At 43.6% G+C, this 24034-nt stretch overlaps 1 protein-coding gene across 2 annotated transcripts; it reads right to left on the bottom strand.

Annotated features, from left to right (window-relative positions):
• Nucleotides 1–6196: 6196 nt before the first annotated feature.
• LOC140723209 (muscarinic acetylcholine receptor M2-like) lies at nucleotides 6197–16472 on the bottom strand. 2 transcript variants are annotated; one of them, XM_073037820.1, is made up of 2 exons: nucleotides 16412–16472; nucleotides 6197–7554 (listed from the first exon to the last, which is right to left on the bottom strand). In XM_073037820.1, the coding sequence occupies exon 2, from the start codon at nucleotides 7451–7453 to the stop codon at nucleotides 6197–6199; it is 1257 nt and encodes a 418-aa protein (XP_072893921.1). In that variant the 5' UTR covers nucleotides 7454–7554; nucleotides 16412–16472. The 2 variants fall into 2 exon arrangements, with proteins under 2 accessions (XP_072893921.1, XP_072893920.1); XM_073037819.1 differs by lacking the exon at nucleotides 16412–16472 and having other exon boundaries at nucleotides 6197–7600.
• Between the last annotated feature and the right edge of the window lie 7562 nt (nucleotides 16473–24034).

Here is a 24034-nt window from a genome sequence, read left to right on the forward strand (position 1 = left end):
TCCCAGATACGGGGGGGGGGGGGCGTGGATTAGCAGGTATTCTTTGTGTATGCAGAATGAGCTGAGAGCATATAGAGGACAGCCTGTTTGATGAGAGAGAAAGCTACGGGAGACAGTGAGGCAAGTCTCTTAGAAGAAGGGCTCTCATACACAAAATATTCAGGAGCAATTCTCTGAATCTCAGTAAGAGAACAATCTTCCAGTCATTGGTGGTTCAGTAAAGACGCTCTCACTCAAAACGGTCACCTTCTCCAGCCATAATTAGAAGCTCAAACCTAAAGCGGCAATGCAGTGGAGGTCACCTTCCTAAGTGAGAGTCTCCAATGCCAGTAAAGCAAAAATGGAATCTGTGAATAGATTTGTGCAAGCTTCTTCACTGTGCAGGGTGATCAGATCACAACTCTGCAGATGCCACATTAAAGCGCTAGATGCCAATCTGGCATCCACAAACCCCTTGCTTAATGGGATCCGTCTATGGCATATTAAAGGCTGGTGATCTAGGTTTAACTTGACCAAAAGGAATAAACATGCTCTTGGTGACCAGACAGGGCAAGGCCAATCAGTGAATTGACACAAATAAATGATGGTGCCTGGAGCTGTCAAGATGGCTGTATACTATAATGTTCTGCTGCAGTCTGCAGGTGAACCAACACAACTAACCAAAAAGCAGTTATGGGAGTTTAAGTGTTAATGCCTACAACATGGTCTGCTACACAGGGATTCCTGCACACACAAATGCCACATGGCTACCAGACAAAAATGTGAAAGAGCAAACAGTTGTTGAGCTGCAACAAAGATTCTACTGCCCACACCAACCAGGAGGAGCTCTGCAATACACGGCAGAACAAAACGGGGAAAAGTTTAAGGGGAACATGAGGGGAAACTTTTTCACTCAGAGGGTTCTGTGAGTGGGGAAAAAGCTGCCAGCACGAGAGATACATGAAACATTTAAGAGAAGTTTGGATGGGTACATGGATGGTAGATGTATGGAGGGCTATGGTCTTGGTGCAGGTCGATGGGAGTAGGCAGTTTTAATTGTTCGGCCCCCTAGATGGGCTGAAGTGTCTGTTTCCGTGCTATACTTTTTGATGATTCTATGGCTCGAATTCTGCTGTGTGCCTCACAGGCTTCCCTTTATAAGGGCTCTTCTTTTGTTAACCAGCTCCTTGTCATGCAGCTAAACACTAAGAAAAAAGTGCCGTGGAGGGTAGAGGTTCAGAAACAGAAAGGGAACAAGAAGAAAGAGAAGAAGAAGTAGCATGCTTGGCCAGGTTGAATACTCATCCATTTCAGCACCAATTCATCCAACTGCAGCAGTAAAACACATCCTAATTCACTATTCTGCAAAAACGTATGTAGCTGTAACATGAAATACAAGCCAACACAAAATAAATATTTTTAAACAGGTGTTATCAATCCAATCTTAGCAAGTGGAATAAGAACACTTTTTCACCCTTAGTGTCTTTACTTAAGTGGATGGCGACAGAATCGCTCCAGTGGTCAGGTGGAACACATAGAGGCCAACGCAACAAGTTAGTCACCATTAAAATCTAACTTACTTATCCAAAGAAAGGTAAGAAGGTAGAAATCAAAATTGCCATGACAGAAGGTGTCTTAAGTAAATAATACAGACGCACTTAAGTGGATACTGAATATAGTTTGTGAGGAAGGAAATACATTTGTCTGCTGATGGAGACACCTTCATCTCCCTCATTAGGGAGAGAGAGAACCTGCGATATGTCGAAGACTGGGTGAAATTTGAAGTCTTTGGGGTAACTGCAAGTCTGTGTCTTTGCTATCGCTTTGCTCACACTTGACCGCTTGGTGACGGTGCCGATGCTTGCTTTTTCTGTCGGTGGGAGGAGGGAGGATTATTGCTTGCAACAGCTTATGCAAGGGAGGGGGATTTTGGGGTTCTCATGTTTAACTGTCGTTCATTCTTTGGGGCACTTCTTTGTTTTGGTGGATGTTTGCAAACATAAAGCATTTCAGGATGTATATTTTATACATTTCTCTGACATTAAATTGGAGTTTTGAACCTTTGATGGAATTATTGAAGCAAGTTGGGAAGAGATTCATGCAGAGCACACTCTGCGGTAGGGCTGGCTAGGCTGAATGTAGGGAACTTTAGTGAAGGAGACTGTAAATAGCTTTGGTGTGCAATTGTGGGTCTGGAAGTCTGTCTCTGAACTATACATTCCCGTGAAGATTGGCATCATTTCTGATGAGAAGGGCTCCTGATTATCCTGTGAGACTTGAATATCGTTTCTCATAATGACAAGACAACTGGCAGAATGACAATGGTGGAATAATGAATGCAGTCTTTACTGCACAATGCCACTGCTGCTCCCTCCACATGACAGTCCAGCTACCCCAGCACTGCGAACAAGATGAGATTGCTGTATTGTTACAACATCCTGTCATTGCTTTTGAACATTATTATCCCCCACCATATTGGCCACATCCTGAGTTGAGACAGTGGAAATGGGAGCTTCCACATCAACACACGTACACTTGGTTGGAGTCCGCCACTACTGCATCAGGATTTGAGATATCAGCTGCAAGGCACAGGGTCTTCAACCTAAAACGAAGTTACTCAGCACTTCTGTGAAGCTGTGGAAGGGCTCCAATCTCTTTGCAAGGTTAATGTGGATTCCTCCATGCTCTTCACACGTTTTCTGGAATCAGGAATTTCACAATTTTTAACCTTCTTATTCACGAAAGTCCTTACTTAACTTGGTTTTTCTCGAACTTTTCTGTGATTTACTGAATTATTCGTACATCCCGAGCCCAAGGTGCAGGCTACATGCCCGGAATTACTCCATATGCAAAGATACACCGCTGAGCCCATCTCTAAATAATGCGCTCGATTTGATTACACGACTGAGTGAGTCGGTGCCATCATTTAAATTCCTTTCCATCACCAGTTTACTAGAGTGTGATTCTTGGCCAGCTGAAATTTACCCCACAGGAGTACCAAAGTTTTCAGGGACACGGGCGAATGTAAAAGAATTATTTTTCTGTTAAAACAGTTATACATTTGGTAAAACATGAGAAATTGTGGATTAAGTGGAAAGTAGAATTCGAGAAGGGTTCGGTATTCAGCCGAGGATTAACCATTGACCCAATAGGTTAGTCCTACTAACATGAAGCAGCGCCTCTCTGTGAGGACATGTGATGCAATGTCTCAGCTATCCTATCTACTGCTCCCTGTCTAATATCCCGGACAGAATGAGAGGGAATGAAATATTCTGCTTTATACAGGACTATTTGAATACTGTGTCTGTCATTGTTGAATTGTGTGCAACCTATGAACAATAGACACGAGACTTGCTACATATGCAACTATGCTACTGAGTGTATGGATGCTAGTTATGAACCTGGTTGACAGACGGTGATCAATGGGACGATGGTTAATGTGACAGTGGTGCACAAAGGATGTCTGATGCAAACACGTGGAAATCTGCAGATGCTGAAAATACAAGTAACACACACAAGATGCTGATGTTGCACAACAGGCCAGGCAGCATTTATAGACAGAAGCACAGTCGATGTTTCGGGACGAGATCCTGCGTCAGGACTAACTGAAAGAAGAGATAGTGAGAGATTTGAAAGGGGAAGGAGAGATCGGAAATGATAGGACAAGACAGGATGGGGAGGAGATAGAGCTGGAAAGTTGATTGGCAAAAGGGATACCCGACTGCAGAAAGGAAAGGATCATGCGACGGGAGGCTGGGAAGAAAGAAAGAGGGAGTGGAGCCCCGGAGGCTCAATGTTTCCTGAGAAGATCATCGGCGCCTCTCTTCCCGCCATCACGGACATTTACATTATACGCTGCATCCGCAAAGGAACACCAAGGAGTATTGTTTGAGGGAAAGAGAGAGAGAAAGAAGAAAGGGAGAATAACTAAATGAATAAACAAACAAATAAATGAATAAATAAATAAATAGATAGATAGATAAATGAATGAATGGATGAATAAAGGATGGGGTAAGAAGGGGAGGAGTGGCATTAACGAAAGTTAGAGAAGTCAATGTTCATGCCATCAGGCTAGAGGCTACCCTGCCGGTATATAAGGTGTTGTTCCTGCAACCTGAGTGCGGCATCGTCTTGAGAGTGGAGGATGCCGTGGATAGACATATCAGATTGGGAATGTGACGTGGAATTAAAATGTGTGGCCACTAGGAGATCCTGCTTCCTCTGGCGGACAGAGAGTCGGTGTTCAGTGAAACGGTCTCCCAGTCTGCCTCAGTTCTCACCAATGTATATAAGTCCGAACAGGAAGCACCCCACCGCCAAGCACATTTTCCGCCCTCACCTCCAGCCCCCCCCCCCAGTTTCTGCTTTCCGCAGAGATCCCTCTCTACGTTTCTCCCTTGTCCATACATACCCCGATCCATTCCACCGATCTCCCTCCCAGCACTTAACCTTGTAAATGGAACAAGTGCTACACCTGCCCTTACACTTGCTCCATCACTAACATTCATGGCCGCAGACTGTCCTTCTAACTGTGGCGACACTTCATCTGTGAGTCAACCGGTATGACATACTGCTTCCGGTGCTCCCAGTGCGGCCGCTTCATGTTCTCGTTCTGTCCATGTGCCTCGTCCTGTCCTTGTACCTCTCCCAGCAAAGGGCTACCTCGCCCAGTCCAGGGCTACCTCGCGCATCCCGGTGTTGGAGTTCCCCTGTCCTGTCCTGGAGCCTCATATCCAGTCCTGTAGCCACGCCACGACCTGTAGCCACGTTTTGACCTCGCCTAAATCCGTGTTCTGAGCCCAAGTCAAGACTTAGGTTTTGGGTCCTTGTCCAGTCTCCGGCTCGGAGCCCTAGCCCAGACTCCAAGTTCCTAGTTCAACGTCCGTGTCCCTTGTCTCTAGAACAAGTCCCAGCCCAGGCCCTGAATCCTAGTCTCGTCCAATGCCTGTGCCAATGTCCTTCGTCATTTATTCCTCTCTTCCCTTGCTTTCTTAACACAACTAACCCTGTTCCTAGTCCCTCAGTGTCATAACTCCCCCTTTATGACAAGTGATTAAGTTTCGAAGCAACCAATTAGAACTACTAACTAAAAGGTAATGTAGTGTGTATCTATTAGAAATACAAAGTTATTAAATGTGACTATGTTTAATTTTATAGTTCAGTCAAATGGCATTAATTGTGCCATTGGTTAATTGGGGCAGCCGCTTATTTCGGTCAATACTTAATGAAAAAAATAAATTAAAAAAAAGATTTCTTTCTTTATTTGGAAAACTATGCCACTTAATTGGGGCAGGAATCTGTTCCCAAACAGGTTCTAACTAGCATCAGTCACATGCAAGTTATGTGGCCATTATACACTACGCTGCAATTAAAGCAACCATCTTAAATAGTATCACTTGTGTGTTCGTATTCAAAAAGCAGTGATTTTTGTCATTGATCGCAGGCAAATGATAAACAGTAAGACAATTTGGAACGGTTTTCCTCACTGCAGTTTCAAGCATTCAGGCTTGCGGATGCCAGAAACGGCTGGGGTGCAATGAAACAATTTCAATACTTCACTTAGTTAGGTACTATGATTAATTTAAAGGTGTCAGCAATAATCTTGAACGTTACAATTAAAATGAGGATTTGGAGGTTCCAATAATCGATAACACTGTTTGAAAGCTGTCCACTATCTGCACTTGGTGTTTCTGATAATTTTGTTTATTTACAGTCAATCAAAAGAACATGTCAGTGAACAACATAATAATCAGGAACTAACACAGTTTTATATACCGTAGTGATTTTTGTTGTGTTCCGATTTATTCTGTATTTCCTTTAAATACATAGTTTGTTACTTATTTATATGGAAGTTTGTCTTTTTTTTTATACCGTGTTAACTATTTCCAGGAAACTTCGGCTCATTGGGGCAGCCATTTAATCGGGCCAAAATGTACAATTCCGTCTGCCCCAATTACGCACTATATTTGAAATTTGGGCAGATTCGTTTATGATTTCACACAGAAACATTATACTAATCAGCACACTCTTCATTTAAAGAGAAATTAGAAATTCATTGGACATAACTCAAGTGTACTTTCACTATATTACATGTAATGTCTATTTGAGGCATAACGTGGCGTGTTGAACATTTTACTTGCATACATTAGTGATAAACATTATGAAAGTCATCTATAGCATGTATAAAATGTTCATGGAGATGAGTTTGTTGTTGATTTTATCTTGTTGCACCAATATTTTTATATTGACAGAAGAGAAGATGTTTGAAGGTTTTCTTGAAGGTAGAATTAAATAGTGCATAGCAGGCTGGGTTGAGAGTACTGTTGATGTAACAGAGCCAGTATCCAATGGTCCATACTGTGTTAGGGACGCAGTCTGAACATATAGTGTTAATGATAACCATGACACTGTATGGGGTCCAGGTGATGATACATGACAGCAGAATAGCCAAGATGGTCCTGGTCACCTTATTCTCCCGGGTTACAGCTCCCTTCTTTTTCTCAGCAGGGGTCTTTGTTATTTTAATGATCTTGTGGGCTGCGGTGCGCTCTCTATCTTTACCATTCTTATTGCTGTTGTCTGAAACCATTTCAATTGCGGTAGCACAGTAGTCACTCTTCTGGGATTTCGTGACAACCTTTATGTTGGAGAGCTTGGAGCTGCCATTGCTAAAATGCCTCTGTACACTGGAGACGTTTGAGCTTTCATCAATCGTTCTTTCCTCCGTCTGGATGGAAGGGACGACACTGAGGGAAGTCGAGTCATTTGGGACCCCCTTTTCCTGTCCTTGGCCACAATGATCCGTCATTACTTCACAAGCTGCCTTGCCGTTCTGTGTTTTGACATTCTGCATCTCATCAGGTACACTGGAAATGTTGTTGTTATTTGGTTTCATTGTTTTGCCTCGCACTAGACTGGGAGAACAACATGACTCTGGCTCTTTCTTATCCTTCCTGATCCGACTCTTGCTCGCACGGGATATGTGCAGATACAAAATAGTCATGGTAATAACTGGTAGATAGAAGGCTGCTATTCCAGTACCAAAAGTGACAAGTGGATTTGATAAGAACTGTATGTGACACTCACCTTCTTCAACAGTCCGCCCACCTACAATGAACTGCCAGAAGAGAATGGCAGGAGCCCACAGGATAAATGACAGCACCCAAGCAGCTGCAATCATCATCCGTGCCATCTTGGTGGTTCTCTTCGCAGGGTAGCTGAGAGGCTTTGTCACACAGAAATATCGGTCAAAGCTGATGATAAGAAGGTTCATGACAGATGCAGAACTAACAACATAATCTAGAGCCAGCCATAAATCACACACCACTGGGCCCATAGGCCAGTAGCCAAAGACGATGTAAATGGTGTAAAGGTTCATGGAGAACGCACCAATAATCAAATCAGCAGAGGCTAAGCTGAAAATAAAATAGTTGTTAATTGTTTGTAACTGTCTGTTTAATTTGATAGAAAGCATAACCAGAATGTTTCCGATAATGGTCACCAGACTCAAAGATAATGCTGCAATCACAATAAAGATTACTTCAACTGTTTTGTAAGCGCTCCCTCTTTTGATGTCTGTTAGGTTGCTGAGAGATGAATTTGTCTGCGTTGAATTAGACATCCTTTCCCTCTGAGTTAGCATTGAAGCGGCCTAAACCTAAACAATAGTAGAAAAAGGAGAAAATATTAGCAAACAAGCAATAAAGGATTTCTAATTAAAGCCTCACCAGGAAGAACACAGAAGACCATCCGTTGTAAAAAAAAAGATTATTTCTGTGGGATTATTGTTTTTTTAAATCACAGAGATCAATTTTTGTACGTACAAAATTACGTACGTAGTTATGAATTAATAGTTAAATACTATTACCTAATTGAATAAAGATGTTGATACCCGACATTGCAAACATGATTTCATTAGATTGGTCCACCTTTATGCACTTAAAATGATGGGAAACCTCTGATCCCTTGGTTCCCTTATGTGCACGGCCTTAAAAGCAAAAACTACATGAATAATAGAAATCCCAGAAATGACGCAAGAAAAACAGATGCACAGGATCATCCCTCCCCTACAGGATGAACAACCATCCAGTCCAATAAACTTGCAGTCAGAAGTAGAAATAAAGCAAAGTCCTGGAAGGAGAGAAGAATCTTGGATTGAGTTACGTCAGATCAACAGCGTGTGTTTCAAAACAGAATGCTAAGGATCCATTTTAATGGTGGCCTAACACTGTTATTTCCACTAGTTATGAAACCCATGAGAACGTTAAACAATGATGGTCTAATTTTCTTGAAACTAATAGCCTAAGATCGGAATTTATGATCTATACAAAAAGGATAGATGACACCTGAAGCCAAGGGGCACCAATATCCTTGTGGGCAGGTTTGCTGGAGCTGTGGGGGATGGTTAAACTAATCAGGCAGGGAGGAAGGAAACTGGAATTACAGGTCTGATGACGGGGCATTTGATATACAAGTAGATGCAGAGTGTAGTGAATCTGTGAGGAAGGACAGGCAGATGATAGGGCAAAGTTGCAGCCACTGGGATGAGTTGAAGTCTGACATGGTAGCAAAATCGTAGAGGGTAAGGAATAAATGTCTGAAGGTATAATATCTGAATGCACACTGTACAGTTTATGGAATAAGGTAGAAGTTAAAGATTACAGTTATGACATTGTGGGCATCACTGAACCGTGAATGAAATAAATTAATAGTTGGGAGATTAACGTCAAAAAATACATTGTAAGGAAAGGACAGACAGGTAGGCAGAGAGGGTGGAGTGGCTTTGTTAGTAAAAAATGAAATAGGAAACATTCGATTGGAAGATGGAGTATCCTTGTGGGTAGAGTTAAGAAACTGCAAGGGGAACGAGAACCTGATGGGAATTATATCCAGGACTTCGAACAGCGGCCTAGATGTGGGGTACAAATCACAACAGCAGACAGAAGAGGCATATAAAAATGGAAATGTTACAATAGTCATGGGGTATTTCAATATGCAGGTAGATTGAGAAATTCATGTTGGTGCCGAACCCCAAGAGATGGAATTTGTGGAAAGCGTTCAAGTTGGGTTTCTGGAACCTGTTGTGGTTGAGGCCACCAGGTGAAAAGCAATTCTGGATTGATTGCTGTGTTATGAACCAGATTTCATTAGGAAGTTTTAGGTAAATGAGACAGGTATCGTAATATGGTAAATTCAGCCTGCAGATTGCGAGGGAGAAAATAAAGTCGGATATATTAGTATTTCAGTGGAAAAAATGAATGCTGTAACAGAAGCATGAGAGCGGAGCTGGCCAAGTTTAATTGGAAGGGGACAGTACGAGGGATTACAGCAGAACAACAATGGTTGGTGTATCTGGGAGCAATTCAGAAGGCGCAGGATAGATACATCCCCAAGTATTCTAAAGGTAACTGTGGCTGACAACCGAAGTCAAAGACTGCATAGAGTGAAATGAGAGAACAAACAATAAAGCAAACATTGTGGGAAGTTGGAGGATTGCGAAGCTTTTAAAAACTAACAATGCACAACTAAACGTCAGAAAGAGAGAATAGATAAAATATGAACATAAGTTAGCCAATAATGTGATGATGCCAAAACTATTTTTTCTGGAATATAAAAAGTAAAGGAGAGACGAGAGTGGACATCGGGCCACTGGGAAATTGCGCTGGAGAGGTAGTAATGCGGGAAAAGAAATGGCAGACAAACTTAATACGTATTTTCTGTCTGTTTTCACTGTATAAGGCACTAGGAGTATGCCAAAAATCCAGAAATATTGGGGGCATAATTGAGTGTTGTTATTACTAAGGAGAAGGTGCTTTGGAAGTTGAAAGTTTGAATGTTAGATAAGTCACCAGGACCGGATGGACTACACTCTCAGGTTCTGAAAGAGGTAGCAGAGGAGGCTGTAGAGGTATTAATCATGATCTTTCAATAATCATTAGGTTCTACAATGGCTCTGGAAGATTGGAAAAATGCAAATATCACTCCACACTTTAAGGGAGGGAGGCAAAAGAAAGAGAATTATTAGCCAATCATCCTGACTTCAGTAGTTGGAGGTGCTGGAGTTATTATTAAGGATGAGGTTTTGGTGTAGTTGGAGGCACATGATAAAGCCAGCAAAATCAGAGTGGTTTCCTTCAGAGGAAATCATGCCTAACAAATCTGTTGGAATTCTTTGAGGAAATCACAAGCAGGATAAACAACAGAAAATCTGTGGATGTTGATTACTTGGATTTTCAGAAGGGCTTTGACAAGGTGCCTCACATGAGTCTGCTTCGCAAATTAAGAGCCCACGGCACTACTGGAAAGATACTAGCATAGATAGAAGGTTGGCTAACTGGCAGAAGTGAGAATAAGGGGACTTTTCTGGTTTGCTGCAGTCACTTAGCAGTGTTCAACGGGGCCACTTTGTCGGAGCCGATTCTTTTCATGTTATATGTCAGTGATTTGGATGACAGAATTGATGGCTTTATGCCAAGATTCAGTATTACCCAAAGAGAGTTGCAGGGGAAGGTAGCGTTCAGGAAGCTAAAATCTGCAGAAGGCTGAGACAGACTAGGAGAATGAGAAGATGGAATATAGTGTAGGGAAGTGTTTATATAGTCATGCACTTTGGTAGAAGGATAAAGGCATAGACTATTTTCTAAATGGAGAGAAAGTTTAACACTCAGAGGTGCAAAGGAACCTGGGACTCCTTGTTCAGGATTATCTAATGGTTGACTTGAGGGCTGAGTCTGTGGTCGCTTTCATTTCAGGAGAACTATAATATAAAAGCAAGGGTGTAATCCTGGGGCGTTATAACCATTGGTCAGACCACACGGAGCGGTGTGAGCAGATTTGGGCCCTTTATCTAAGAAAAAAATGTGCTGGCATTGGAGAGGGTTTATAGAGGTCCATCGGAATAAATGTTTATCAATGAGGAGAATTTGATGGCTCTTGGCCTGTACTCTCTTGAGTTTAGAAGAATGAAGGGGGATCTCATTGAAACCTATCGAATATTGAACATAGATAGAGAAGATTGGGAGAGGATGTTTCTTATACTGGGGAGACTAATTTTTAATTAGTTTCCGGTATGCCCACTTATTTGCAGCATGAAACATTTCTTCTCAGTTTTCGTTACACCTCTGACAGATTTGTGATATGTACACAATTATTTTACATCAGCAAAATCACAAAATGCTGGATGAACTCAGCAGAGATTTGCCAGAACATCGTGTGTGTTGTTTAGGATTTACAGCATCTGCAAATGGTTTCATATTTTTTCTACATCAGCAACGTGTTCATTTGTCCGTTGCTAACACGACGTTCATCTGTCTGTTATATCTCTGTTCATATCTGTGTTTCGTTTGTGTGTGTGTGTGTGTGTGTGTGTGTGTGTGTGTGTGTGTGTGTGTGTGTGTGTGTCTGTGTGTGTGTATGTGTGTGTGTGTGTGTGTGTGTGTGTGTGTGTGCGTGTGTGTGTGTGTGTGTGTGTGTGTGTGTGTGTGTGTGCGTGAGAGAGAGAGTGTGTGTGTGTGTGTTTGGCCAGAAAGGTGTTGAAGCATTGAAGGGCAGTTCAAAATGGGAAACGGCAGGGGCAGAAGTTCGGTGTCGGTCGGGCGGTGTCGGTGCACCTCGTTTACAGATGTACAATTAGTCAGCAAATCCCTGAAATCTGTAAATGTGACTGCTCCGTGATGAAGTCAGTCTTTGTCATTAGAGCTCCCGCATTATTTCCTCCAGATGAATCATCTATATAATGCCCAAACATTTTTGTTGCAGTTGTCTTCGATCGGCCGAATACTTACATCAGAGACAATAATTTTAAATTAAAGTGTTTGTTCAAGAAGCTGTAACTAAGAAAGTTAGTCAGGGATGCAACCATATCTCAGGAGACCGATAATTTGTATAAACCAGGGCCGTTTTGACGAAATCAGCTCAAAGTGTCTGCCCGAGCTGTGGATTCAGGAGTAAGAGAATTAATACATTCTCACTGAAATGGATTGTTCTCTCATCTGGCAGATAAAGGAAGTCTACTGTCCTTTTATTTCAGCCTTTGGAATTCCCGGTAGGCCGCAGTGTCACCTGCCGTTGGTGGGAATTGAAGTTTAATTATAATATTGTGATCGCTTCTGTCGCTGGTTTCCACTGTCACCTGTCCAGTCCCGGTGTTCTGCATTTCAGGAATGGAATGGAAACACCGGGAATGTGTATTCTGGAATCCGGATCGAAAACAAACTGCTGCAAGAATTTAGCGAATCGGCCAACATCTGTGGAATTGAACGGGTTAGACAGCGTTCTTCCTGGTGTTTGCGTTCAATAATTTGATGTTCTGTTTTCCGTACTTTGGTCTTGTGGCAGCTGCCCTGTATTTGGGAATACTGTGTTTGCACAGCCAGCTAATACTAAACGAATTGATTGTCTGCAGTTGTACTTGAACGGGTGTCTGAGTTAGGTGTAACAATAAAACGATCTTTTGGTAGTAACAATTTAGCAAATGTGAGGAGTTCTTTTTTCTCAACTTTCTGTTCCCTCTCTCTCATGCAGCGAACTTGGTGGCGATTGTGATCTTGCTCCGGGGAAAGTGCGGTCTCTCCAAATGTGTCTCTCGGTACATGGTGGGAATGGCAGCGGCCGATCTCCTGGTCGTTATCTCCGATCCGCTGCTGGGGTGGACTGCATCGTTTTATTTTCCCCGATCATTCCTTTTCATCACTCCTGTGTGCAGTTTCGGTGGATGGCTGGTATTTGCGAGCACCGCGACCTCTGTCTGGCTGACTGTCGCTTTCACCGTCGATCGATTTGTGGCTATTTGCATTGAGAAGCTGAAAACAAAATATTGCACCGAGAGAACGGCGACTGTGGTTATCGGGACAGTGAGTGCGCTGGCCTGTTTGGAGAGTGTTCCCTGGTACTTTGTATACGAGCGTAGAGAGTTAATTCATGGCGTTCCCTGGTATTGTGCTCTTACATCGAGTTTCGAAAACTCTCCCGCATGGGCCGCATTTGAATTGTCTTACCGCATTTTAACCCCTTGTACCCCATTCTTTCTGATTTTGCTGTTCAATATACTGACCGTCAGGCGGATTCTAGCTGCCAGTCGAGCCCGCAGGGGGCTCCGAGGACAAAACAGTGGAGAGACTGACAGGGGCCGGGAGATAGCAAACCGTCGCAAATCCATCATTTTGCTCTTCAGCATATCCGGTAGTTTCATCTTGCTGTGGGTAACACGGGTGGTATTTTATATCTATCAACGAATTTCATTGAGTTTTGTTTATTCTGTCCCGGACCCCTGTTACATCGCAGAAGAAATTTCAGCGATGCTGCAGGTTCTCAGTTCCTGCACCAACACTTGTATTTACGGACTGACTCAGAGCAAATTCAGAGAGGAACTGAAGAATGCGGTGAAATACCCATTGAATCGGATTTTTATGAAGAGAGGTAGAAAACAAACAATGTGATGAACAGATGACAAAATAAACATGAGAAAATCTCTTAGATCCTCGAAGTCCAAAAACAACACATACAAACTCAGAATCCCAATGAATAGTGTCGGCCCCTGTTTGTTCTTATCCATAGAATTTTCCTTTGCATAAATTATCCCTCTCTTATTAAATTGAAAGTTCAGGCGAGCCTGTTATCCCTGCTTCTCGATTTTGACAACATTGCCTGATCCCTGAGTATAATTTCGTCTGTGTGAAACACTCCTGCTCCTGTTGTGACCCGTCATTACGTACACGCTCTTTTTCTCCTCCTTCTCTACCTATAGGTTCTCATTCCCTCTGCCACCTTCAACTGTCTTCCAGCTAGAGAACTTTAACTGAGCTTTAGAACACAAAACCCCGTACGGTAAGAATGCAGATACTACTACAGCCGCTGCCAGAGCGGGAGGGTGCACGGCTTCACAACATCTATCACGATACCGTAAAGGCACATACCTTTATAACTGCTGTCAGCAATTGAGCGGTGATGGACCGCCGGGAGGGAGCGCAACAGAGAACCGAAATGATGGACAGCAGGCGAATGAGAGCAAGAGAGAGACTGATAGAGCGAATTATATCAGGAAGTTGGTATGGCGATATTCTCAGACGTGTGGATAACAAGGAGGAGGAGACTTTAGGTCAAAGAGCAGTAAGGTGGTTTAAACCTTTGGGGATTTAGTCAATGAGGCGACCGACACACATTCAGGCAAGCATGCAGTAACAGATTGTCATCATGGTCAGCACACACATAGTGAGCTGGGGGATAGGGCCAATATCTAAAACAATCTCTCTCTCCCCCTATTCCTACAGTCAATCTTCCGGGACCCCAACCACGGTCTCTCGCTCCCAAAGGTCTCTGCCCCTTACACCCTCCCCTCTGGATCGCTCTCCACACAGACTCTCTTCGCTCCTACTCTCTCTTTTTCTCAGTTTTACTCCATTATCTCTCCCCCTGGTCTCCCTTTCTGCTCAACATCTCTCTCCCTTTCCCTCTCGCTCTCTCAAATCGGTTTCGCTCTCCCCAGTCTCTCTCACTCTCGCCCGTGTCTCTCGCTGTCCTCAGTGTCTCTTCCCCCATTTCCACTCACCACAATCTCGCTCTCCCCGACTCTCTCTCCCCTGTCTCTTCTCTTCCAGTTTCGTTCCCCGTCTTCCTCACGTCTCTCTCCCGGATCCTCATTCCCCCAGCCACTCTCTACAGCATCACTCTCTCTCCGTCCCTCTCAGCCCATTATCCCACTCTATTCCATTCTCTCCCCTTCGATCTCTCAATGTCTGCCATTCATGCTCCCCTAGTCTCTCTCCCTCCTATTTTCCTCGATTTTTCTACCCGTCTCTCACTCCCCTGTCTCGTTCTTCCAGGTTCATTCCCCGTCTTCCTCACGTCTCTCTCCCCGATTCTCATTCTCCCTGCCGCGCTCCCCAGCATCGCTCTCTCTCCGTCCCTCTCAGCCCATTGTCCTACTCTTCTTCTATTCTCTCCGCCTCGAACTTTCACCGTCTTCCCTTCATGCTCCCCTAGTGTCTCTCCCTCCTACTCTTCTCGTCTTTCTTTCCCGTCTCTCTCTCGCCCAGCCTCTCGCCGTCAGACTTTTATCCTCCCCAAAGTCTTCACGGGTAGTGCTGAGCATTAAAAAAATTGCCGGGGATTCTTCATCGTTACCTTTTCGTAAATACTCTTGCTGTACCAGGATTTAGAAATGGTGAGGACAGGAAATTCATTTCCAGGTGCAGCCTCTAAATTGATTTCCAGTTCCATTTCCCACCCTTCCTAAATGAACTGCACTGAGCTCAGAGGTATTATCACAACGATGTTTCTATGAGGTCTACATGATTCCTATGGAGTTATATATGTGTTTTTAATTTTCCGATGTCCCAATCAAATTGGGAGCGAGACAGGAGGCAATTCAGAGGTCTGTGAGTGCGATTACGAACGGAACGTTCGAGGGCTTTCAGCTTTTGTTCAACTGCACATTTGAATTGGGACTCAGAGAGCAGCCTACTCCCGGGACCGTGAGGGTGATTAACATTAAAGCTGCTCTCACTTTCTTGAGGTGTTTCTCTGCTGCACTGATCTCCCTCCCGGCACTTATCATTGTAAGCAAAACAAGTGCTAACGCTAGCCCTACCAATTAGGGTCCCAAACTGTCCTTTCAGATCAGGCGACACTCTGTGCGGTGCTCCCGGTGTGGCCTCCTGTAAAACGGCGAGACCAGTTCACCGAGCACCTACGATCTGTCCGCCGGAACCAGCGGGATCACCGAAATGAATTCTACTTCTCATTCCTAGTCCGATCGGTCTATCCATGGTCTCCTCAACTGCCGGGATCATGTCACACTTAGGCTGGAGGAACAACACCTTATATTCTGGTTTTGTAGTGTCCGAGCTGAGTGTCGATTTTTCAAACTCCCACTTCACCATTTCCCATGCCCTTGCTCCTCTCTTATGTAATCTCCTTGACCGCCCATCCCCTCCCTCTGGTGCTCCTCGTTCACCCACTTTTTTTTTCTATTTTCCATGGTCTTCTGTCCCTTTCGCCAATCAAATCCCAGCTCTTTGCTTCATCTGGGTTTCACCTATCCGGGTGTCTCTCTTTTCCTTCTCCGCACCAATCAAATCTACTTCTCAACTTTTCTTCTGCAGTCCTGCCGAAGGGGTTTGGCCCGGAATTTTATCTTCCATAGATGCTGCCTGATCTGCTGAATTTCTCCAGCATTTTGTGTGTGTGTGTTGCTCGGATTTCCAGCATCTGCAGATGTTCTCTAGCTAGAATGGAAAGTCTTCATAGAGAATAAGCTTTGTCGAGCAAGTATCTGATCAGTTTATTTTTCGTTCTTCCTCTGTTAGTGCGGATGGTCCCGGTGCAGATGTGTTTCCTTTTTATGAGATGTTGATATTCCCTGATATTCTCCCGGATAATGACAACTTCAGCAGGTGCACCGAGCGGTATTTCTTCATGGAAATCAATAAGGAACTGGAATTGCAGCTCGATGATCGTCGGGTCGAAAGGGACACTGAGAAGGTGAAAGATAAGGGCTGCAAGGAGATGATCACCACAAAGTTTTAGGAGGCATACACCTGAGTGAGTCAGGAGCTGGTAGGAAATGAGCAGCCAGTGTAGATTACATCCTTGATCCACCTCAATAATCAGTATACCACTTTGGAAACTGTGGCGAGGGACGAACTACTAGTGTAGCGACAGCGATCGGGTCTCTGTCTCTGAAACTGACACGATTGCTCAGACGGGATGGGGATGGGGGTGGGAGAGAAGGGGGCTGCAGTTGTGGTCGGGAATTTCATAGTCAGAGAAGTGAACATGAGATTCTGTGGATACATTCGAGCCACTGAGATAATATGCTCGATTAGAGGTATCAGGGTTACAGGTGAATATCATAGGGGTACGGGAAAATGACTGATCGGTCGGAGGATAGGGCAGTAGGTAAGCAAGCAGAGGGAGTGTTTAATAAGACGGTCAGGAAGGACAGGGCAAAACCACTGGAGTGGAATTAGTTGCGATGTAACTGGTGGACAAGATCGAAAAGGGTGATTAATACAAGAGTGAAGTTGTTATATTGGAATGCAGGCAATATACGAAATACTCTCTCTCTCTCTTTCTCTCTCTCTCTCTGTCTCCCTCTCTCTCTCTGTCCAAGCCTGTCGGTTATTTCCTGTTTCCCACTTCATGAGCCTTCTTTTTACTAGTTTCCCGGGAGTTACGTTTTACCCTATCGGACTCTGTACCATCTTATCTCTTGGAAACTTTGTACTTGATACAACACGTAGAAACAGGACAACATGTCTATATGGAATAGATCAAGATTTCCGTATCTAGCATCAGGAAAGTGCGTCTATGGACATCTACAGTCTGTAACCGTACTCACGCTGAGTTGTAAAACATCACTGGGCAATGGTCTTTGCTGTACTTTCGCAAAATATTCCCACTTTATAGACTAAAAAAAGTCTAACAAAGATCGATGTTTTTTGTTACATGTCTTGGTATATGGCTAAGAGGAATCAAATTTAACTCTTTCCTCGCACCAGTGCAAACTTTATTGTATTAGAACGGCGGGATAGAGCATCCGTTTGCGAGATAGGCAGGGATGCGTTGATTGATTTATTGATTAGGGAGCGGGGCGTAAATTCATAAGTTCTTCATCTAATAACATACAATATTTTACCACTCTATTCAGATCCCTTTCCAGCTTTCATGCACACATAACCCATTTCTCGTGAACGTGCATCTGTGTTTAATGAACACTCCATTAACTGAGCAGGCATATACACCCTTACCTACCTTCTCCGTGTTACCTATTTACACGCAGCCTGTCACATATCCAATCTCCAACTCCTCTACTTTACTCACAAATAAACCTTAAAATCCTGCCAGAAGACCTGTCCGGGACCTATCATACAGGTATGGTAGCAAAGGGGCGCGGCGTCGCCTTTGCTTACTCATGGGTCTGCGGAGATTCAGCATGTCATCAGAAATATTGGCAAACTACTAAGGGCTCTGGAGTGCTGATTGACTGCATTGCGGTCTGGTATGGGAACAGCAATGCCATTGAGCGGAAAATCCAACGCGGGGGGGGGGGATGATTCGGTCGAGTATATCTCGGCTGGATCACTCTCAACGTTTGACTACACCACCTAAAACATTGCCTTGGGATAGCAGCGTCTATCATTGCGGATTCTCACCACTCAAGCCGCGCACTTTCCTCGCTGCTGCCATCAGGTAGATGGTATAAGTGCCTCTGGACTCGCAACACCAGGCACAAGACCACCAGATGCCAGATACCCATCAGGTTCTTGAACAAAATTAGATAACGACACTCATTTGAATACACCCTTTTAATTTCATGCTCGTTGTTTATTGAGATTTATTTATATCTGCATTTACACAGTTTGTTGTCCATTGATCCTGTTTACTCTTACTGTTCTATAGGTTAGCCAACTGTCCCTGTAGGGAAAAAAATAATATCATGGTTGTATGTGCTGACATGTGTGTACTGTGATTAAAGATTTTTCTGTGAATATTTGAACTTTGAAGAATCCATATTCCTCATCTCAGAATTGCACCTTATCTCACACACGTATCTTCAATCACATTCCGTATCTCTCCCGTTTGCATAGTCATCAAATACTGTCACTCTCTGACCGCGCATATATAGAATCGCGCAGAGCCCCTTCTGGGTAAATTCGCACCTTAAATACCTTCAGATTTGCACTTACATAAACACATAATGTAAGTGTGACAAAGTGGGAAACGACAAACGGACACGAGCGCACAGGTTTATATGTATAGACAGACAGAAATGCATTAATTTTTCTTCGGGCCATCCGCCGCTTAATCAACTGTTTCACTGTTTAAATTCTGATGGCTTCACACAACACTCCACACACTGACAGTCAAAATTCTCCAACACTATTTCTGCTACCGACCAACCTCACCCCCACCCTTGCACCACTTTTGCCTGTTTCACTTAACCACAACTTATATTCCACGACCGCAGCGTATTCCAATCTCTTGATTAGTAGAGGTTCTGAATGCCTGGTCAGTGATGTGTTTGGATCTGTAATGATATTACAGGAATAACTTCTTTCACTCAGCCATCAGATTTCTGAATGGAGATTGAACACAGAGACACTCCCTCACTACATGCTGTCCTCTTTGAGCACTAATTCAATTTAGCTCTTTTATATATTATCTTCTAACGTTATTTTACACCTCCTTCTGGTTCTGATTCTGTACAGTCTGTGATTCGCTTCTAAGGTTCACGGCTGCTTTATTTAGTATTGCGTCGGGTCCATTTAAGAAATCAAATCCGCGTCTGATAGTTGAAACCTTCCAGAGTTCAGACTACTTCCCTTTTTCCTGTCTGGTAAGTTTTTCAATCTACTGTGCAATATTATCCTCGACCACTAATCATTTTACCGTGCGTTTGAGATTCCTTCTGACAAATGGTTGGAAATGTTTGCCCTCAGATGCCTCTGTATTACCAACCCCTTCATATGGTTCTATTGTCCAAATATTATCCCATCGCGCAGGGTAAAGCCGATATATGGTTTAGGCTGTGATCCTGCATTTGAGGTAAGCGGTGAAGCAGCAGGGCAGTAGCACCTGGAATGATTGTCCACCTGCTGCGTTACGCCGTCATATGGGGCAGTAATGAACAAAATACAATGCAGCATTTATGGTGCCTTTGATAGAGGTAATCGCGATCTGCTGACGGCAGGGGAGTTGGATAAATCAGTTTATTTTGTTACGGATTCAAGCAACAATAAATATATGAGTTAGGCAGGGGTTTTTATAACAAATAACACGTTTATTAAACACTGAAAAACAAACCCCCAAAAGTAAACAAACCACTCACGTAACCGGAAATCAGCTGCTGTGCGGCAGCTTAAACAGTTCTTAAAGCAAGGAACCTTAAACAGTTCTTAAAGCGATGTTGCAAAAACAGTTCTTCAAAGTAGTATTGCAAAAGTTTAAAATGCTTTCAGTCCATTAAAGGGAGAGACCTTTTAAGACGATTTAAATTCTCTTTCACATCCTTTTGTTTCGATTCCCAGTCGAACTACTTTTCCCACGAAGAATTTTAAGAAGATGATATGTAACGGCTTAAAGACACTGACCTTTCCTTTACAAAACTGTTCCCAATCCTTTCTGCTATTATTCACAGGGATTAAGTCTAGCACAGTCAACGAATTCCTTCCGAATGAGGATCAATCCTGTATTGTCCCGGTACCGAAGAAACCACAACCAAAGAGAGTTGAATGACTTCAGACCTGTTGCCTTGACGTCGCACGTGATGAAGACCATGGAGCGGCTGATAATACAGAATCTGAGGCCACAAACCAGACACGCCCGGGATCCGCTTCAGTTTGCGTATAAGGAGAAGGTGGGAGTGGAGGATGCTATCACGTATTTGCTGCACAAATCACTCTCTCACCTAGATGGGGTCAGTTGTGCTGTGAGGATTACATTCCTTGACTTCTCTAGTGCCTTTAACACCCTCCAGCCCAAGATCTTAAAGCACAAACTAACGGAGATGGGAGTAGACTCTCACATGGTGGATTGGATAGTTGGCTACTTGACAGATAGACCTCAGTATGTGCGGTTGGGAGACTGTAGGTCTGACACGGTGGTCAGCAGCACAGGAGCGCCACAGGGAACAGTACTCTCTCCGGTCCTGTTCACCCTGTACACATCAGACTTCCAATATAACTCGGAGTCCTGCCATGTGCAGAAGTTCGCTGATGACACGGCCATAGTGGGGTGTGTCAGGAATGGACAGGAGGGGGAGTATAGGAAACTGATACAGGACTTTGTGATATGGTGCAACTCAAACTACCTGCGTCTCAATATCACCAAGACCAAGGAGATGGTGGTGGACTTTAGTAGATCTAGGCCTCATATGGAGCCAGTGATCATTAATGGAGAATGTGTGGAGCAGGTTAAGACCTACAAGTATCTGGGAGTACAGTTAGACGAGAAGCTAGACTGGACTGCCAACACAGATGCCTTGTGCAGGAAGGCACAGAGTCGACTGTACTTCCTTAGAAGGTTGGCGTCATTCAATGTCTGCAGTGAGATGCTGTGAGATGCTGAAGATGTTCTATAGGTCAGTTGTTGAGAGCGCCCTCTTCTTTGTGGTGGCGTGTTAGGGAGGAAGCATTAAGAAGAAGGACGCCTCACGTCTTAATAAGCTGGTAAGGAAGGCGGGCTCTGTCGTGGGCAAAGTACTGGAGAGTTTAACATCGGTAGCTGAGCGAAGGGCGCTGAGTAGGCTACGGTCAATTATGGAAAACCCTGAACATCCTCTACATAGCACCATCCAGAGACAGAGAAGCAGTTTCAGCTACAGGATACTGTCGATGCAATGCTCCTCAGACAGGATGAAGAGGTCAATACTCCCCAAATACTCATTAGGCTTTACAATTCAACTGCCAGGACTTAAGAACTTTTTTTAAAAGCTATTATTAATGCTTTTTGAGTTAGTGATTTAGATGCATATCATATTATTACTGAGTTAAGTATTGTATGTAATGAGTTTTTGCTACAACAAGTGTATGGGACATTGGAAACAAATGTTTTAATTTCCCCATGGGGATGAATAAAGTATCTATCTATCTATCTATCTATCTATCTATCTATCTATCTATCTATCAAACAAGGTCGAACCTGTTTCACCGTCGAAATCGACATTTCTCGAACTTTTAACTCCCGAAATCCGATCTTCACTCTCCACTGATTCTCAACTAGCAGTATTATAAAGAAACTGCTGGCAATGACTTTTTAAACTTTAGGCATTCAATAAAACTTCATCTTTCAACTAAACTGCGTCATAACATTAAATTACGCAGTGGCATGATGTCAACATGGCAAATCCAGCCACGAACTGCCCTCCTCACAGGGAGGGGTCCTCCTTTTATACCCTGTAAAGAAAACTGTCACATGACCTCTACTGGCGGGAAAATGACGTCACTCCACCATCACAAGACCATTACCTCAAGTCCAGTACAGCTTCAACACCGACAGCGGTGCCAAGCTGCATGGGTCCTTCCCTCAGACAACATCGGTGGCGTGGAGAAGAGAAGGCTTGCAGCTTGGACAACTGCCGTTCTCCCATAAACCCTGCCCAGGCCTGCGCCCTGCAGACTCCAGGCGCAGATGCATGGTCTCTCGAGACCGACGGAAGCCACCACAACATATATAAACATTTAAACGTATTGTGAAGAATGTCCCTAATAAATGCTCAGGTTTATTTTGATTCAACCTGGCTGTGCACACCAACAAAGAGAGTTATTGGAAATCACAAATCAGATTAATTGCAGTTAGAAATAGTTGTTTTTAACCCGTTGCATTCCAGCACATGCGGAATTATGGAATACGCCATATGTTTGTATAAAACAAAATAAATCACGCTATTGTTAAAGATCTTGCAATGCTTTGCAAACATTGCTCCAAAAGAAGAAAAGGAAGAGTTCTTTGCAAATGTAGACGGATGTAAAAACTGTCTTGATGAATTCGTCCGAAATCTCAGCCGATGAAACTCAAATTCATCTCATGGAGATCCACTCACTGTACTGGAACAGTACAACAGCGGAAACGAAGCAGACACAATGAGTGTAATGCTGGATCTTCAGAAAGATTACGGGCTCATGCCTTTAATGAAAAGAGTGTTTTACACGTTCAAAGTTGGTCACTGCTCACGCTGATGTTGTCATTGCTTGACTGGATCTCAGCTCACTCAGCTGAGATGATGATCTCACTGCAGGACAAGCGGCCGACGTCATCACCGCTGTCGTCGCAGAGCAATGTGTTGTTAAGTGCTCAAGGAACAAACACACTGGCTCAGCTGAGGTTCGAACCAGCGACCCTCAGGTTACTAGTCTGATGCCTTGCCCACTAGGCCATGCGCCACACTTTAAATATGTTAAATGTGCATTTATATGCAGACATGATATTTCAACAATTATATTTGCTATGTTATTACTGGTATGCAAGATCAGAACAAGAAGTTGCCGAATAAAGCTGTAATTGATGTATACTCCATATTATTATATTCCGCTGTGTGCTCCATTATCTGCACCACTAAATACAAGGTGAAGCTCCTTTCATACTTTCGGTTCTTTATTAACTTCTCCACTGAACAATGTCCGGAATTATTTTTTTTGTGCAGATAGACAAAATAAAAGTGATGTAAGTCGCCCCTTTCATCCGCTGGCCTGCAGGTCACACTTGAGAATGGTTAGCCAACTTGCTTTGTCCACTGCTCCCCCTCCCCCGCACTGATCAGGGTTACGTGCAGCCATGGGAGCTGGTGGAGGATTGTCATATGAGCAGCTGCTGTATATCACAGTACCTTGTTTTGCGACCATTGACGCCAGACAGACAATCTTTGAAGAGATGCTGAAGATGTTCTATAGGTCAGTTGTGGAGAGCGCACTCTTCTTTGTGGTGGCGTGTTGGGGAGGAAGCATTAAGAAGAGGGACGCCTCACGTCTTAATAAGCTGGTAAGGAAAGCGGGCTCTGTCGTGGGCAAAGTACTGGAGAGTTTAACAGCGGTAGCTGAGCGAAGGCCGCTGAGAAGGCTACGGTCAATTATGGAAAACTCTGAACATCCTCTACATAGCACCATCCAGAGACAGAGAAGCAGTTTCAGCGACAGGTTACTATCGATGCAATGCTCCTCAGACAGGATGAAGAGGTCAATACTCCCCAATGCCATTAGGCTTTACAATTCTACCGCCAGGACTTAAGAACTTTTTAAAAGCTATTATTAATGCTTTTTGAGATAGTGATTTAGATGCATATCATATTTTTTACTGAGTTAAGTATAGTATGTAATTAGTTTTGCTACAACAAGTGTATGGGACATTGGAAAAAAGTTGAATTTCCCCATGGGGATGAATAAAGTATCTATCTATCTATCTATCTATCTATCTATCTATCTATCTATCTATCTATCTATCTATCTATCTATCTATCTATCTATCTATCTATCCCTGGAGTCCTCGAACACAGCGACGATTTGTTGTCGTTTTTCTCATTTACATTAACCATCAAAATGAGATTGTATTTGAGATTGTGGAA

This window comes from Hemitrygon akajei, unplaced genomic scaffold, assembly GCF_048418815.1.
Source record: "Hemitrygon akajei unplaced genomic scaffold, sHemAka1.3 Scf000104, whole genome shotgun sequence".
NCBI classification, from domain to species: Eukaryota; Metazoa; Chordata; class Chondrichthyes; order Myliobatiformes; family Dasyatidae; genus Hemitrygon; species Hemitrygon akajei.

Excerpts from the sequence above, each read along its gene's own strand:
- LOC140723209 (XM_073037819.1), bottom strand. The coding sequence starts at position 7,600 with ATGTCTAATTCAACGCAGACAAATTCATCTCTCAGCAACCTAACAGAC.